This window comes from Rhinoderma darwinii, chromosome 8, assembly GCF_050947455.1.
Source record: "Rhinoderma darwinii isolate aRhiDar2 chromosome 8, aRhiDar2.hap1, whole genome shotgun sequence".
Lineage (NCBI taxonomy): Eukaryota > Metazoa > Chordata > Amphibia > Anura > Rhinodermatidae > Rhinoderma > Rhinoderma darwinii.
The window spans coordinates 4,408,338-4,427,040 of NC_134694.1; the positions used below are offsets into that span (position 1 = coordinate 4,408,338).

Sequence of the window (18,703 nt, forward strand, 5' to 3'; positions counted from 1 at the left end):
TGCGATCAGAGGTGACCAATCAATGGACTCGACATGGAAAACCCTAAAAACGTTCTAGACAAAATAATAATAAAAAAATCTAGAGAAATTCTACTGTCACGTCCCAATGCAGCAGGTGAGATCTAGCTCTATATGAACCCCACAAGGTGACGGCGTTTAATAAAAATATATATATACCGTTTCTTTTTTAGATAATATCCGTATAACGTCTCCTCTCCCAATCTGTTGCCCTTTACAGAGCCCCATAACCCGTAAGAAGCTGGAGTGGTACTTAGGCGGGATTCACACGACCGGGTCGTTCCCGAGCCCGAGTATCGGCCGGTAAAATCGGCCATTTTGCCCGGCCGGTTTGCATAAAGTTATGCATCCGTGCCGGGCCGGGCAGATCCGGACAGTGACATCAGCGGCAGCTCCTGAAGGGGAATCCCCATGTGTTCGGGGATTCCGCTTCAGGAGTTTCCCCTGATGTCACTGCCCAGATATGGACAGAGACATCAAGCGCTCTGTCCAGGAGCGGAATCCCCGAAAACACAGGGATTCCGCTCCTTCAAGGAGCTAAAGTGCGGCTAGCACATAGCAGAGCGGGGAGATACCTCCCTGCTCTGCTATAGTGGCGTCGCTGCAGTAGTAGCAGCCGCCAGCGGCAGCAGCTGCTGCTACTAGCGGCGCCATCGAAGGTGTCGCCGAGCCAGGGTGCTTTTAACAAGCAGGGGAAGGGAGCCAGCGCAGCGCTCCCTCCTCCTGCTGTACACCCCGGCCCTGCAACACAGTGTACAGCGATGCCATTCGTCAGAATGGCATCAACTCCTCCTCCTCACATGCACTCTGCGCTGTGAGGAGGAGGAGATAGAGCGCAACCGCCGGGAAACCCGGCCATCACTCGGAACACATTCCGGTGATGGCCGTGTAATACCCGGCCCCATAGACTTCTATGGGAGCCGGGCGGCCGGGTGCCCGGGCAAAGATAGAGCATGTCCTATTTTTTGACGGCCGGATTTCCCGGCCGTCAAAAAATCGGTCGTGTGAATAGCCCCATTAGGGGTCTATTATTCCTAATGCAGCCGGGTGCCGGCCGATTTATGAACGGCCGGCACCCGGCCGGGAAACCCTGCCGTGTGAATGAGGCCTTAGGCCTCATTCACACGGCAGGGTTTCCCGGCCGGGTGCCGGCCGTTCATAAATCGGCCGGCACCCGGCTGCATTAGGAATAATATACTCCTAATGGGGCTATTCACACGGCCGATTTTTTGACGGCCGGGAAAACCGCCCGTCAAAAAATAGGACATGCTCTATCTTCGCCCGGGTACCCAGCCGCCCGGCTCCCATAGAAGTCTATGGGGCCGGGTAATACCCGGCCATCACCGGGATGTGTCCCGAGTGACGGCCGAGTTTTCCGGCTCTTGCGCTCTATCTCCTCCTCCTCACAGCGCAGAGTGCATGTGAGGAGGAGGAGTTGATGCCATTCTGACGAATGGCATCGCTGTACACGGTGTGGCAGGGCCGGGGTGTACAGCAGGTGGAGGGAGCGCTGCGCTGGCTCCCTTCTCCTGCTTGTTAAAAGCGCCCTGGCCCGGCGACACCTTTGATGGCGCCGCTAGCAGCTGCAGCAGCTGCTGCGGCTGCTACTACTGTAGCGACGCCACTATAGCAGAGCGGGGAGGTATCTCCCCGCTCTGCTATGTGCTAGCCGCACTTAGCTCCTTGAAGGAGCGGAATCCCCCTGTGTTCGGGGATTCCGCTCCTGGACAGAGCGCTTGATGTCTCTGTCCATATCTGGGCAGTGACATCAGGGGAAACTCCAGAAGCGGAATCCCCGAACACATGGGGATTCCCCTTCAGGAGTTGCCGATGATGTCACTGTCCGGATCGGCCCGGCACGGATGCATAACTTTATGCAAACCGGCCGGGCAGAATGGCCGATTTTACCGGCCGGCACTCGGGCTCGGACGCGACCCGGTCGTGTGAATCCCGCCTTAGGCTTTGTTCACACGCGTACTAAAAAACGGCTGAAAATACGGAGCTGTATTCAAGGGAAACCAGCTCCTGATTTTCAGCCGTTTTTTAAGCAACTTGCGATTTTCACGGCCGTTTTTGGACCTGTTTTTCTATAGCGTCAATGAAAAACGGCTCAAGAAGTGACATGCGCTTCTTTTTCGCGGGCATTTTTTTACGCGGCCAATTTTAAAAACGGCCCGTCAGAACAGAACGCTGTTTTTCCCATTGAAATCAACGGCCATATATTTGGAGGCGTCCTGTTTCCGATTTTTCGGCCGTTTGCGGACCGATACACGGACGAAAATAAGCCGTGTGAACATACCCTTATTGTGAATACTAACAAAGTGTGCGGAGAGCAGGAGAAACTGTCCTCTTCATAATGGGGTACCGTGTCTTTAAGGATTGCTTTAAAGGGGGGGTTCTACGTTCAGGATCCTCATCATCTCTTGGGCAGCGGTGTCTCTGGAGCACCTGTCCTGTATTACACAGTCAACACATTAATATGAATGGGCACTGTAATCCTTCATTTGCCCTGTGGTGGCGCTGCAGGGAAACGGAACACTTGCTGCCAGGTTTCTCCTCAGATCAAAGTTGATCGCTGGGGGTCACAGCAGGTAGATACATCCACAGGCAGTCCCTGGTACAGTCCCGCCACTAATCGCTGTAAAAAGCCCTTTTTAACAAAGCTCCGCAGTTTTTAATGTCCGCAGCTGAGGTGTGTATTCTGAGGTTCTACAGCAGCTGAAGTGTATTCTGAGGTTCTGCAGCAGCTGAGGTGTGTATTCTGAGGTTCTGCAGCAGCTGGTGTGTATTCTGAAGTTCTACAGCAGCTGAGGTGTGTATTTTGAGGTCCTGCAGCAGCTGAGGTGTATTCTGAGGTTCTGCAGCAGCTGAGGTGTATTCTGAGGTTCTGCAGCAGCTGAGGTGTGTATTATGAGGTTCTACAGCAGCTGAGGTGTGTATTATGAGGTTCTGCAGCAGCTGAGGTGTATTCTGAGGTTCTGCAGCAGCTGAGGTGTGTATTATGAGGTTCTACAGCAGCTGAGGTGTGTATTATGAGGTTCTACAGAAGCTGAGGTGTGTTCTGAGGTTCTGCAGCAGCTGAGGAGTGTATTGAGGTTCTGCAGCAGCTGAGGTGTATTATGAGGTTCTACAGAAGCTGAGGTGTGTTCTGAGGTTCTGCAGCAGCTGAGGTGTGTAGTATGAGGTTCTACAGAAGCTGAGGTGTGTTGAGGTTCTGCAGCAGCTGAGGTGTGTAGTATGAGGTTCTACAGAAGCTGAGGTGTGTTCTGAGGTTCTGCAGCAGCTGAGGTGTGTAGTATGAGGTTCTACAGAAGCTGAGGTGTGTTGAGGTTCTGCAGCAGCTGAGGTGTGTAGTATGAGGTTCTACAGAAGCTGAGGTGTGTTCTGAGGTTCTGCAGCAGCTGAGGTGTGTTCTGAGGTTCTGCAGCAGCTGAGGTGTGTATTGAGGATCTGCAGCAGCTGAGGTGTATTATGAGGTTCTGCAGCAGCTGAGGTGTATTCTGAGGTTCTGCAGCAGCTGAGGTGTATTCTGAGGTTCTGCAGCAGCTGAGGTGTGTATTATGAGGTTCTACAGCAGCTGAGGTGTGTATTATGAGGTTCTACAGAAGCTGAGGTGTGTTCTGAGGTTCTGCAGCAGCTGAGGAGTGTATTGAGGTTCTGCAGCAGCTGAGGTGTATTATGAGGTTCTACAGAAGCTGAGGTGTGTTCTGAGGTTCTGCAGCAGCTGAGGTGTGTAGTATGAGGTTCTACAGAAGCTGAGGTGTGTTGAGGTTCTGCAGCAGCTGAGGTGTGTAGTGTGAGGTTCTACAGAAGCTGAGGTGTGTTCTGAGGTTCTGCAGCAGCTGAGGTGTGTAGTATGAGGTTCTACAGAAGCTGAGGTGTGTTGAGGTTCTGCAGCAGCTGAGGTGTGTAGTATGAGGTTCTACAGAAGCTGAGGTGTGTTCTGAGGTTCTGCAGCAGCTGAGGTGTGTTCTGAGGTTCTGCAGCAGCTGAGGTGTGTATTGAGGATCTGCAGCAGCTGAGGTGTATTGAGGTTCTACAGAAGCTGAGGTGTGTTCTGAGGTTCTGCAGCAGCTGAGGTGTATTATGAGGTTCTACAGAAGCTGAGGTGTGTTCTGAGGTTCTGCAGCAGCTGAGGTGTGTAGTATGAGGTTCTACAGAAGCTGAGGTGTGTTGAGGTTCTGCAGCAGCTGAGGTGTGTAGTATGAGGTTCTACAGAAGCTGAGGTGTGTTCTGAGGTTCTGCAGCAGCTGAGGTGTGTTCTGAGGTTCTGCAGCAGCTGAGGTGTGTATTGAGGATCTGCAGCAGCTGAGGTGTATTATGAGGTTCTACAGAAGCTGAGGTGTGTTCTGAGGTTCTGCAGCAGCTGAGGTGTATTATGAGGTTCTACAGAAGCTGAGGTGTGTTCTGAGGTTCTGCAGCAGCTGAGGTGTGTATTCTGAGGCTCTGCCGCATGTGGGGTGTGTATTTTGAGGTTCTGCAGCAGCTGAGGTGTATTCTGAGATTATATATATGTAAAAATTATATAAAAATACATAGATCGTTCTCTTTTTTTATATATGCTTTTAATCTCACCCACCGTCTTACACTTATTTCCTTACATTGATCGCACTCATGACTTTATTGTACGTTTCTGTTACGTTTTCATACACGGACGTCATCCCTGATCTTTGACCTATACAGATTTGGCGGTTTTTTCTTCTGCTTTATCTGATGTGCTGTGTATATATGGGCCTGTTCACATCACCGTTGGCTTTCCGTTCCGGGGTTCCGTCAGAGGTTTCCGTCGGGTGAACCCCGCAACGGAAAGTGAAACCACAGCTTCCGTTTCAGTCACCATTGATCTCAATGGTGACAGAAACATCGCTAATGCTTTCTGTTTGTCACCATTCCGGCTGGTTTCCGATGGAATCAATAGCGCAGTCGCATTATTCTGGCGGTAACAATCCTTGCTATTCCTCTATTAACCCATGCACACATCAGAGTTGTGCCTGACCTAGCACAACTCCTATAGGTGAGCGCAATTCTCACCTTGTGTTTTGTTTTTACCCTTTTTATCCGCACTATGGTGGCGCCGTGCATTTTCTTTTTCTCCTCTACAGATCATTGTTTTTTTTTAGGTCAACTTAGCGGTGCAAAAAATTCTTAGAACGAGTGATCAAATAGTTGTACGTACCAGTAAGAACTACAGCTCGTCCCGCAAAAAAAAATCAGCCCTCCCGCCCCTCAATCCACGGAAAAAAAAAGTTCTGGCTCTCAGAATAAAGGCGACACAAAACGATTTTTTTTTTTTATTTTTTTTAACAAGAACGTAAAAAAATAAAAAAATAATAGTCAAATATAAAGAAAATCTATATCCCTTCGATATCACCGTAATCGCATTGAGCCGCAGAATAAAAGCTAAAATTGTCGTTTTTAACGCACAGCGAAAGCCGTAAAAGCGAAACCTAAAAAACAATGGAGTCACAGTCTTTCCCAATTTCAGCAAAGAATTCTTTTTCCATTTCCCGGTACATTATATGGTCATTTAAAGGCTACCAATAGAAACTACAAACCCCCCCCCCCCCCCCCCCCGCAACAAATAGGCCCCCACACCGCTCCACTGACGGAAAAATAAAAAAAATTGATGGGTCTTGGAAGGCGGGGAGGAAAAAAAAATAAAAAAAGTCTGTTAGCCCCTTAATGACCGCCGATACACCCTTTCACAACGGTCATTAAGGGGCTTTATTCTAGGCCGCCGTGAAAAACGGTGGCCTAATCAACGTCTTGCACGGGTCTCCTGTGCGGGCTGGAGCGGGGGATCGGCTGTCTGATGACAGCCGGGCTCCTGCTCCAACGGTAGCGATCGAAGTTTACTTCGATTGCGGCCGTTTAACCCCTCTAATGCCGCGGTCTTTAGCGACCGCTGCATTTCAGTTGTTTACAGAGGGAGGGAACTCTCTCTGTCACCCATCGGCGGCCCACAAATGAAATTGCGGGGATCCGATGGGGTGCCATGGCAGCCGGGGGTCCCTAACATAGGCCCCCAGGCTATATGCCTATTAAGAGTTGCCAGAGACATGGCCTAATAGATGCCTGTCAGTTTTACACTTTATGGAGTATACCAAAGCATTATATCTGCGATCAAGAGATCGCACAGTGAAGTCCCTAGTGGGACTAAAAAAATAATTAACGTGAAATAAAAATTCACGTTTTGGTTTTATTTAGTAAAAGTATAAAAAAAACGACACATATAAGGAATCCCCGCAATCGTAATGACCCAAAAAATAAAGTTAGCGGATTATTTAAACGTCGTAAAAAAAACACCAACGCCGTAATTAAATCTGTTGCGGAAAATCCGCAGTGTCTCATATATATGGGGATCCGGACACTTCTAAGACCAGATCACATGGGTGATGGCCCCCTGGCACACGGATGTCCAGGACATCAGAAGGATGGTGAGGAGGTAGAGCGCCGGCAACGCTGCGTCACAGCCAGAGAATAACGGACTGCTGTACTCCTGATGCTGCCAACACGGTCATGGCGCGGTCAACAGAACTGGCGTAAGAATCCTCTCCTTGACCATCTCCCACCTCTCCGCCTTACTGCTGCAGAGATCCTACAAAGTAACCGGAGATGGGAAGAAACCCACAAAAGATGGTCCTACCAACTTCTCTTTCAGGCCAAGGCAAATACAATAAGGAACAACATTCAAATTAAAAAAAAAAATGTCCTTGTCGGGTTCACAGATCCTATCAGAGGAAAATATATACATCTAATGCTAGTCCTGATGGCATGGATGAGAGGGATATGACTGTATTATAGTCCAGAGCTGCAGTCACTATTCTGCTGGTAGTCATTGGAAACAGTCAGCAAGCTTGTGGACAGACATACCCATAACAGCTTAGGTGTACTCCTACAATGCTGTGACTGTACAGAGACCAACACTTCACAGAATGTAAATAACCAGAGTAGTAAGTGCAGCTCTGGAGTATAATACAGGATATAACTCAGGATCAGTACAGGATCAGTAATGTAATGTATGTACACAGTGACCCCACCAGCTGAATAGTGAGTGCAGCTCTGGAGTATAATACAGGATGTAACTCAGGATCAGTACAGGAAAAGTAATGTATGTACACAGTGACTCCACCAGCAGAATAGTGAGTGCAGCTCTGGAGTATAATACAGGATAAGTAATGTAATGTATGTACACAGTGACTCCACCAGCAGAATAGTGAGTGCAGCTCTGGAGTATAATACATGATATAACTCAGGATCAGTACAGGATCAGTAATGTATGTACACAGTGACTCCACCAGCAGAATAGTGAGTGCAGCTCTGGAGTATAATAAAGGACATAACTCAGGATCAGTACAGGATAAGTAATGTAATGTATGTACACAGTGACTCCACCAGCAGAATAGTGAGTGCAGCTCTGGAGTATAATACAGGACATAACTCAGGATCAGTACAGGATAAGTCATGTAATGTATGTACACAGTGACTCCACCAGCAGAATAGTGAGTGCAGCTCTGGAGTATAATACAGGATGTAATTCAGGATCAGTACAGGATAAGTAATGTAATGTATGTACACAGTGACTCCACCAGCAGAATAGTGAGTGCAGCTCTGGAGTATAATACAGGATAAGTGATGTAATGTATGTACACAGTGACTCCACCAGCAGAATAGTAAGTGCAGCTCTGGAGTATAATACAGGATGTAACTCAGGATCAGTACAGGATAAGTAATGTAATGTATGTACACAGTGACTCCACCAGCAGAATAGGGAGTTCAGCTCTGGAGTATAATACAGGATATAACTCAGGATCAGTACAGGATAAGTAATGTAATGTATATACACAGTGACTCCACCAGCAGAATAGTGAGTGCAGCTCTGGAGTATAATACAGGATATAACTCAGGATCAGTACAGGATAAGTAATGTAATATATGTACACAGTGACTCCACCAGCAGAATAGTGAGTGCAGCTCTGGAGTATAATACAGGATATAACTCAGGATCAGTACAGGATAAGTAATGTAATGTATGTACACAGTGACTCCACCAGCAGAATAGTGAGTGCAGCTCTGGAGTATAATACAGGATATAACTCAGGATCAGTACAGGATAAGTAATGTAATGTACACAGTGACTCCACCAGCAGAATAGTGTGTGCAGCTCTGGAGTATAATACAGGATATAACTCAGGATCAGTACAGGATAAGTAATGTAATGTATGTACACAGTGACTCCACCAGCAGAATAGTGAGTGCAGCTCTGGAGTATAATACAGGATGTAACTCAGGATCAGTACAGGATAAGTAATGTAATGTATGTACACAGTGACTCCACCAGCAGAATAGTGAGTGCAGCTCTGGAGTATAATACAGGATGTAACTCAGGATCAGTACAGGATAAGTAATGTAATGTATGTACACAGTGACCCCACCAGCAGAATAGTGAGTGCAGCTCTGGAGTATAATACAGGATATAACTCAGGATCAGTACAGGATATGTAATGTATGTACACAGTGACTCCACCAGCAGAATAGTGAGTGCAGCTCTGGAGTATAATACAGGATGTAACTCAGGATCAGTACAGGATAAGTAATGTAATGTATGTACAAAGTGACTCCACCAGCAGAATAGTGAGTGCAGCTCTGGGAAATAATAGAGGATGTAACTCAGGATCAGTAATATAATACAAAGTAACTAAACATTTTTATGTACATTATATCTACATATAAACCGTAAAACAGGGTTCAAAGGTGAATATACCTTCTGAACATAACATTAGGCCCCATAGATAACATTCTCATTACTATCATTATCATTGTAAAATACTGATGACATCATCAGACAAGGCATTAGTGGTCGGAGTGCTGCAACCCCCATATTACAGATAATCCACATACTCTACGGGGCTAAAGATCCGAAAATAAAGTGTCGTTCAGCTCATTATAAAATAGTCATTTACGCTTTAGTTTTAAACATTTTTACAAAGAACACAAAAATAATATCTTGTATCTGAAAACAATATATACAAATGTACACAATCTATAAATTCAGGGAGGATGTAGCATTGCTTTACTACTGTAGTAATTATACTTCAGTCACATCCAAAGCTGCATTCAAAATTTGACTCATTCCTTGTTTGTTAGAGGAGATATAGTATTGAAGATGCAATCTTCCTCAATGCACTGCGTTGGAACAAATTGCCTCCAATCACTTCTAAAAGCTGACAAAAGAATTTGGAATGCAGCTTTGTATGTGACTGGAGTATAATACATGACATTACTCACAATCTGTGCAAGATTTGTATAGCAATTCAATAAAAAGTAGAGCTATGCTTTAGGTTAGACACAGGCATCAGTGAATGAGGCGTTTCGGCGTGGGGGTCCTCGGGATGTCCAGGCAGTGAGACTACATGAGCTCCAACATTCGCACGGATTCAGCGCATTCACAAAACATTTCGCGGATTAAGAACTCGTCTTTCGTCTCAGGCTGCGGAGGTGTAAGAAACACGAAAGTGAGATTTGCAAGCGAGAACAGGAACACGGTTTTCTGCCAATGAAGAGCTGGCATCACTACGTACCTCTATGGGGTATTCCTTCACAACAGACAACTTGGCTTCCAGTTTTTTCAAGGTGTTACAGTACAAGTAATCCACAATTTCTAAACGGGAGGTACATGACAGGGAATGAATCGGTTAAATGACTTGCTGTAAAAAATAAATAAAATGAGCATCGATCTGAAAATTACCCGAGACTGTAGAGGGCGCTACCACGACGCAGGGAATAGCCTTCTCTTAAAACAAAGCTGGGATTGCGGCTCTAGCCGCAATCTAGCCTGACCTCGAGCCGGTTAAGTGGGAGCTGCAGAACTGCCATCAGGGCAGTACAGCAGGGGTCCGGCCACAAAAATAAGAGGCCCGTCCGCTGCCGCCCAAATAAAATTATCCCCGGCGGAAGTTAATTTTGCAAAAGTAACGGGTCCCATTATATTGTAGGGCCATTTCTCTTCCCCAAGGAAACCAACGCTGGGGCCCTGCTTCACAAGACAGCCGCCACACACATCCCCCCAACACTGGCAGCTTCAGTCACGTGAAGCAGAGCCCCAGAGGGTCGGCGCCCGCAGGGAGAAGAGGGGCCCGCAGGGAGAAGAGGGGCCCGCAGGGAGAAGAGGGGCCCGCAGGGAGAAGAGGGGCCCGCAGGGAGAAGAGGGGCCCGCAGGGAGAAGAGGGGCCCGCAGGGAGAAGAGGAGCCCGCAGGGAGAAGAGGAGCCCGCAGGGAGAAGAGGAGCCCGCAGGGAGAAGAGGAGCCCGCAGGGAGAAGAGGAGCCCGCAGGGAGAAGAGGGGCCCGCAGGGAGAAGAGGAGCCCGCAGGGAGAAGAGGAGCCTGGAGGAAAAGAAGCGACCAGGAGAAAAGTGGAGAAAATGGAGACCTCGAGGTGAAGTACATAAGGGTCTGAATATTTTCTTTTGGGTCTGGTCTGGAGTGTAAAATGAATTTAAGGGTCTGGTCGTCAGAAGTGAAGAGGTGCCCAGAGGAGAACAGGTGCCCGTCCGGAAGCATAGACAGAGAGACCCAAGAGGAGTGAGTACATAGGGGTTTAATTAATTTAGGAATCACATCTGGGGTCTGGATTAATATGGGGGGGGGGGGGGGGGGGGGGGTCTGATTCGGGGTGAAAATTAATTTAGGGATCTGTCCTGGGGTCTGAAATTACAGCTCTGGTTGGGAATCCAAATTATTTAAGGGTCTGGTCGGGGAACTGAATTAATGTAGGTGTCTGGTCGGCTGCCAATCAGAGGGCTCAGTGGGGGAAGGGCATGACTTGACAGCCTCCGGAGCAGACGTTCCCTGTCTGTGATGCGCAGTTCTCAGCTCCCAAGATGCATTTAGGCCATAGCCAAGTCCCAGCTTTTACTAGCGGCAGTGAGAACCAATATGGCTGCCGTTGCAGAGGTCACCCGGCTTTTCCACACTGGATTGGGGCTCCATGTAGCAAGCGGCTAATTAATGGGGGCCGCCCACCTAAATTAGACAGAATAGTCCAAACAAGACGTGGCCTTTAAGAGGTTCATAAGCTGGAAAGCTCCCCCTATAACCTACCGTATAAGCGCATAGTCTTCCAGCCCGGGACCGTCTTCTTCATCTTGTGAAAATGTATTTGGGTGCAGGTTGTCGGGACGTTCCTGAAAGACCGAACAACAAAGTGAATCCATCATTTATCAAAAATTACTTTTTTCAAAAAATCTGATTACTACTGCCAGGCTGCCCTGCCACCCGACTCAGCTGAACATGGAGTTGTCAGGCGGCATGCCCCAATTTGTCTCACATACAATGGCCAAAAGTATGTGGACCCCTGACCATCACTCCTACATGAGCTAGTTGGACATCCCATTCCAGAACCATGGGGGTTAATATTGAGTTGTCCCCCCCTATTGGAGCTATAACAGCCCCCCTACTCTTCTGGGAAGGCTTACCACTAGATTTTGGGGAGTCTGTGGGAATTTGTGCCTATTTGTGGGGTCTGGCGCTGATGTTGGAGAATGTCTGGCTCACAACTGGCATTCAAATTCACTCCAAAGGTGTTGGATGTGGTTGTAGTCGGGGTTCTCGGCAGCCACTCGAGTTCCTCCACAATAAACTCATCACCCCATGTCTTTATGGAGCTTGCTATTTGCACTCTACACAGTCACGCAGGAGCAAGAAAGGGGTTGAACCCCAAACTGTTACCACAAATTTGGAAGCTACAATTGTGTAAAATGTCTTGGTATTCTACAGCACTGGAAACAAGGGGCCAAACCTGGAAAAATAACACCAGATACGTCCATCACCCTGTTACAGGAGGCGCCATGCGCTAAACAAAGATTCCTGCACGAGACTGCTAAATTGTGAGCCGGGATTTATCACTCCAGTGGTGACGTGCTTTACACCACTTCAGCTCCCGCTTGGCATTGTGCATGTTGATCTTAGGATTGTGTGAACGACTATGTAAACCCATTTCATGAAGCTCCGTACGCACAGTTCTGGTGCTGCTGTCACTTCAGAGGCAGTGTGAATCCATGTAGTGAGTGATACAACATAGGATAGGCGATAATTACACCAAGCCCTTCAACATTCGGCGGCCCAGCTCTGTGAGTTTTGTGGTATACATCTTCATGGCTGAGCTGTTACTCCTAGACGCATCCACTTCACAATAATAACACCTACAGGTGACCGGGCAGATCTAGCAGATGATCATAACAACACTTACAGGTGACCGGAGCAGACCTAGCAGATGATAATAATAACACTTACAGGTGACCGGGGCAGATCTAGCAGATGATAATAATAACACTTACAGGTGACCGGGGCAGATCTAGCAGATGATAATAATAACACTTACAGGTGACCGGGGCAGTTCTAGCAGATGATAATAATAACACTTACAGGTGACCGGGGCAGATCTAGCAGATGATAATAATAACACTTACAGGTGACCGGGGCAGATCTAGCAGATGATAACACTTACAGGTGACAAGGGCAGCTCTAGCAGATAATAACACTCACAGGAGACCAGAGCAGATCTAGCAGATAACATATAGAGGTGACCGGAGAAAATCAAGCGGATAATAATACAGGTGACGGGGGCAGCTCTAGCAGATAAAAACAACAACACATAGGGGTGACTGGAGCAAATCTAGCATGTAACACTTACAGGTGACTGGGGCAGATCTAGCAGATAATAATAATACTTACAAGTGACCACGGATAATCTAGCAGATAATAAAACTTACAGATGACCAGAGCAGATAAAATCAGATAATAATATAACAAACAGGTGACCTAGACAGATCTAGCAGATAACACTTACAGGTGACCGGCGAAGATCTAACAGATAATAACACCTATAGGAGACCGGGGCAGATCCAGCAGATCAGAAATTTCATGAACTGACATATGACAGAGTCACTGAGCTCATCGGTCTCCTACCGCTGAACTAACCCATAGTAGGGACTCTCTTCTCTCTGGTGTTCTTTGAATTGTGCACTGCCCCCTCAGGACCTCCTGGCATTGCAGCTGACAAACTTTCACATGCCACCAAGGCTAAACAGAGATCCAGACCATAGGTAGAGCCCCCCAAACTAACGGGACAAAACCCACCATAAGTAGAAAGTCATAAACTACTCTAATCGCCATAAACATATAGTTTGTGGGATCTGGTGCTTATGACGGGTCGTATCAGTCAAGACGTCTGTATCTAAAAGCAAATACTGAACAAGGACACGATGATATTTACCCAAGCATGTTACTCAGTTCATTCCATTTCACGTCGCCAATGTCCCTCATATTGGAATCATACAGCCTGCGAATCAGACATGACAACGTATTATAAGATATTGTGAAAAATAACAATGTATAAAAAAAGAAATGATAGGTCACCAGCGATTCCTGCAGAAAAGTGTAGTACAAAGATTTGGCTGCTCAAATATAGGGGGCAGTATTATAGTAGTTATATTCTTGTATATAGGAGCAGTATTATAGTAGTTATATTCTTGTATATAGTGGCAGTATTATAGTGATTATATTCTTGTATATAGGAGCAGTATTATACTAGTTATATTCTTGTATATAGGGGCAGTATTATAGTAGTTATATTCTTGTATATAGGGGCAGTATTATAGTAGTTATATTCTTGTATATAGGGGCAGTATTATAGTAGTTATATTCTTGTATACAGGGGGCAGTATTATAGTAGTTATATTCTTGTATATAGGGGGCAGTATTATAGCAGTTATATTCTTGTATATAGGAGCAGTATTATAGTAGTTATATTCTTGTATATAGGAGCAGTATTATAGTAGTTATATTCTTGTATATAGGGGGCAGTATTATAGTAGTTATATTCTTGTATATAGGAGCAGTATTATAGTAGTTATATTCTTGTATATAGGAGCAGTATTATAGAAGTTATATTCTTGTATATAGGGGGCAGTATTATAGTAGTTATATTCTTGTATATAGGGGGCAGTATTATAGCAGTTATATTCTTGTATATAGGAGCAGTATTATAGTAGTTATATTCTTGTATATAGGGGCAGTATTATAGTAGTTATATTCTTGTATATAGTGGCAGTATTATAGTAGTTATATTCTTGTATATAGGGACAGTATTATAGTAGTTATATTCTTGTATATAGGGGGCAGTATTATAGTAGATATATTCTTGTATATAGGAGCAGTATTATAGCAGTTATATTCTTGTATATAGGAGCAGTATTATAGTAGTTATATTCTTGTATATAGGGGGCAGTATTATAGTAGTTATATTCTTGTATATAGGAGCAGTATTATAGCAGTTATATTCTTGTATATAGGAGCAGTATTATAGTAGTTCTATTCTTGTATATAGGGGCAGTATTATAGTAGTTATATTCTTGTATATAGGGGGCAGTATTATAGTAGTTATATTCTTGTATATAGGAGCAATATTATAGTAGTTATATTCTTGTATATAGGGGCAGTATTATAGTAGTTATATTCTTGTATATAGGGGGCAGTATTATAGCAGTTATATTCTTGTATATAGGGGCAGTATTATAGTAGTTATATTCTTGTATATAGGGGGCAGTATTATAGCAGTTATATTCTTGTATATAGGGGGCAGTATTATAGTAGTTATATTCTTGTATATAGGAGCAGTATTATAGCAGTTATATTCTTGTATATAGGAGCAGTATTATAGTAGTTCTATTCTTGTATATAGGGGCAGTATTATAGTAGTTATATTCCTGTATATAGGAGCAGTATTATAGTAGTTATAGTCTTGTATATAGGAGGCAGTATTATAGTAGTTATATTCTTGTATATAGGGGGCAGTATTATAGTAGTTATATTCTTGTATATAGGGGCAGTATTATAGTAATATTCTTGTATATAGGGGGCAGTATTATAGCAGTTATATTCTTGTATATAGGGGCAGTATTATAGTAGTTATATTCTTGTATATAGGAGCAGTATTATAGTAGTTATATTCTTGTATATAGGGGGCAGTATTATAGTAGTTATATTCTTGTATATAGGGGCAGTATTATAGTAGTTATATTCTTGTATATAGGGGCAGTATTATAGTAGTTATATTCTTGTATATAGGGGCAGTATTATAGTAGTTATATTCTTGTATATAGGGGCAGTATTATAGTAGTTATATTCTTGTATATAGGGAGCAGTATTATAGTAGTTATATTCTTGTATATAGGGAGCAGTATTATAGTAGTTATATTCTTGTATATAGGGGCAGTATTATAGTGGTTATATTCTTGTATATAGGGGCAGTATTATAGTAGTTATATTCTTGTATATAGGAGCAGTATTATAGTAGTTCTATTCTTGTATATAGGGGCAGTATTATAGTAGTTATATTCTTGTATATAGGAGCAGTATTATAGTAGTTATATTCTTGTATATAGGGGCAGTATTATAGTAGTTATATTCTTGTATATAGGGAGCAGTATTATAGTAGTTATATTCTTGTATATAGGGGCAGTATTATAGTAGTTATATTCTTGTATATAGGGGACAGTATTATAGTAGTTATATTCTTGTATATAGGAGCAGTATTATAGTAGTTATATTCTTGTATATAGGGGCAGTATTATAGTAGTTATATTCTTGTATATAGGGGCAGTATTATAGTAGTTATATTCTTGTATATAGGGGCAGTATTATAGTAGTTAAATTCTTGTATATAGGGGCAGTATTATAGTAGTTAAATTCTTGTATATAGGGGCAGTATTATAGTAGTTATATTCTTGTATATAGGGAGCAGTATTATAGTGGTTATATTCTTGTATATAGGGGCAGTATTATAGTAGTTATATTCTTGTATATAGGGAGCAGTATTATAGTAGTTATATTCTTGTATATAGGGGCAGTATTATAGTAGTTATATTCTTGTATATAGGAGACAGTATTATAGTAGTTATATTCTTGTATATAGGAGCAATATTATAGTAGTTATATTCTTGTATATAGGAGCAGTATTATAGTAGTTATATTCTTGTATATAGGGAGCAGTATTATAGTAGATATATTCTTGTATATAGGAGCAGTATTATAGTAGTTATATTCTTGTATATAGGGAGCAGTATTATAGTAATTATATTCTTGTATATAGGGTCAGTATTATAGTAGTTATATTCTTATATATAGGGGCAGTATTATAGTAGTTATATTCTTGTATATAGGGTCAGTATTATAGTAGTTATATTCTTGTATATAGGAGGCAGTATTATAGTAGTTATATTCTTGTATATAGGGGGCAGTATTATAGTAATTATATTCTTGTATATAGGGTCAGTATTATAGTAGTTATATTCTTGTATATAGGGGGCAGTATTATAGTAGTTATATTCTTGTATATAGGAGCAGTATTATAGTAGTTATATTCTTGTATATAGGGGCAGTATTATAGTAGTTATATTCTTGTATATAGGAGCAGTATTATAGTAGTTATATTCTTGTATATAGGAGTCAGTATTATAGTAGTTATATTCTTGTATATAGGAGCAGTATTATAGTAGTTATATTCTTGTATATAGGAGCAGTATTATAGTAGTTATATTCTTGTATATAGGGGGCAGTATTATAGTAGTTATATTCTTGTATATAGGGGGCAGTATTATAGTAGTTATATTCTTGTATATAGGGGGCAGTATTATAGTAGTTATATTCTTGTATATAGGAGCAGTATTATAGTAGTTATATTCTTGTATATAGGGGGCAGTATTATAGTAGTTATATTCTTGTATATAGAGGCAGTATTATAGTAGTTATATTCTTGTATATAGGGGCAGTATTATAGTAGATATATTCTATATAGGAGCAGTATTATAGTAGTTATATTCTTGTATATAGGGAACAGTATTATAGTAGTTATATTCTTATACATAGTGGGCAGTATTATAGTAGTTATATTCTTGTATATAGAGGCAGTATTATAGTAGTTATATTCTTGTATATAGGGGGCAGTATTATAGTAGTTATATTCTTGTATATAGGAGCAGTATTATAGTAGTTATATTCTTGTTTATAGGAGCAGTATTATAGTAGTTATATTCTTGTATATAGGAGCAGTATTATAGTAGTTATATTCTTGTATATAGGAGCAGTGTTATAGTAGTTATATTCTTGTATATAGGGGGCAGTATTATAGTAGTTATATTCTTATACATAGTGGGCAGTATTATAGTAGTTATATTCTTGTATATAGGGGCAGTATTATAGTAGTTATATTCTTGTATATAGGGAACAGTATTATAGTAGTTATATTCTTATACATAGTGGGCAGTATTATAGTAGTTATATTCTTGTATATAGGGGGCAGTATTATAGTAGTTATATTCTTATACATAGTGGGCAGTATTATAGTAGTAATATTCTTGTATATAGAGGCAGTATTATAGTAGTTATATTCTTGTATATAGGGGGCAGTATTATAGTAGTTATATTCTTGTATATAGGAGCAGTATTATAGTAGTTATATTCTTATACATAGTGGGCAGTATTATAGTAGTTATATTCTTGTATATAGGGGGCAGTATTATAGTAGTTATATTCTTGTATATAGGGGCAGTATTATAGTGGTTATATTCTTGTATAATGGGGCAGTATTATAGTAGTTATATTCTTGTATACAGAGGGCAGTATTATAGTAATTATATTCTTGTATATAGGGGCAGTATTATAGTAGTTATGTTCTTGTATATAGGGGGCAGTATTATAGTAGTTATATTCTTGTATATAGTTGCAGTATTATAGTAGTTATATTCTTGTATATAGGAGCAGTATTATAGTAGTTATATTCTTGTATATAGGAGCAGTATTATAGTAGTTATATTCTTGTATATAGGAGCGGTATTATAGTAGTTATATTCTTGTATATAGGAGGCAGTATTATAGTAGTTATATCCTTGTATATAGAGGCAGTATTATAGTAGTTATATTCTTGTATATAGGAGGCAGTATTATAGTAGTTATATTCTTGTATACAGGGGGCAGTATTATAGTAGTTATATCCTTGTATATAGAGGCAGTATTATAGTAGTTATATTCTTGTATATAGGAGGCAGTATTATAGTAGTTATATTCTTGTATACAGGGGGCAGTATTATAGTAGTTATATCCTTGTATATAGAGGCAGTATTATAGTAATTATATTCTTATACATAGTGGGCAGTATTATAGTAGTTATATTCTTATACATAGTGGGCAGTATATGCCCAGTTAAATCCTAGTCCATGTGGGGAACATTATAAAGTATTACAGTAGTTATATTCTTGTCAATAGGTACAGTCCTGGCAAAAAGTTTTGAGACTGGCATAAATTTTGGATTTCACAATGTCTGCTGCTTCCGTGTTTATAGTGAGAATTTGCATTAACTCTAGATTGTTATGAAGAGTGATCAGATGAATTGTAATTAATTGCAAAGTCATTCCTTGCCATAAAAATTTACTTATTTTAAAAAAATAAAAACATTTTCACTGCATTTCAGCCCTGCCACAAAATGACCGGCAAACATCATTTCAGTGATCTTCTCGTTAGCTCAGGAGAAAGTTTTAAAGGGATTTGTCCACTACTGGACAACCGATGACCTATCCACTGCAGAGGTCATCAGTCTATCATCGGTGAGGGACCGACACCCGAACCCCGC

General features: G+C 42.2%; 1 protein-coding gene across 1 annotated transcript in view; it reads right to left on the reverse strand.

The window, feature by feature from the left end:
* Window positions 1-8,703: 8,703 nt before the first annotated feature.
* TTF1 (transcription termination factor 1) overlaps window positions 8,704-18,703 on the reverse strand; it is a 32,491-nt gene continuing 22,491 nt past the window's right edge. Inside the window, exons 9-12 of the mRNA XM_075834543.1 lie at window positions 13,292-13,443; window positions 11,119-11,201; window positions 9,600-9,679; window positions 8,704-9,508 (exon numbers count right to left, since the gene is read on the reverse strand). Of these exons, the coding sequence (XP_075690658.1) occupies window positions 9,428-9,508; window positions 9,600-9,679; window positions 11,119-11,201; window positions 13,292-13,443 (396 nt within the window). The 3' untranslated portion in view covers window positions 8,704-9,427. The remainder of the gene's footprint in view (window positions 9,509-9,599; window positions 9,680-11,118; window positions 11,202-13,291; window positions 13,444-18,703) is intronic.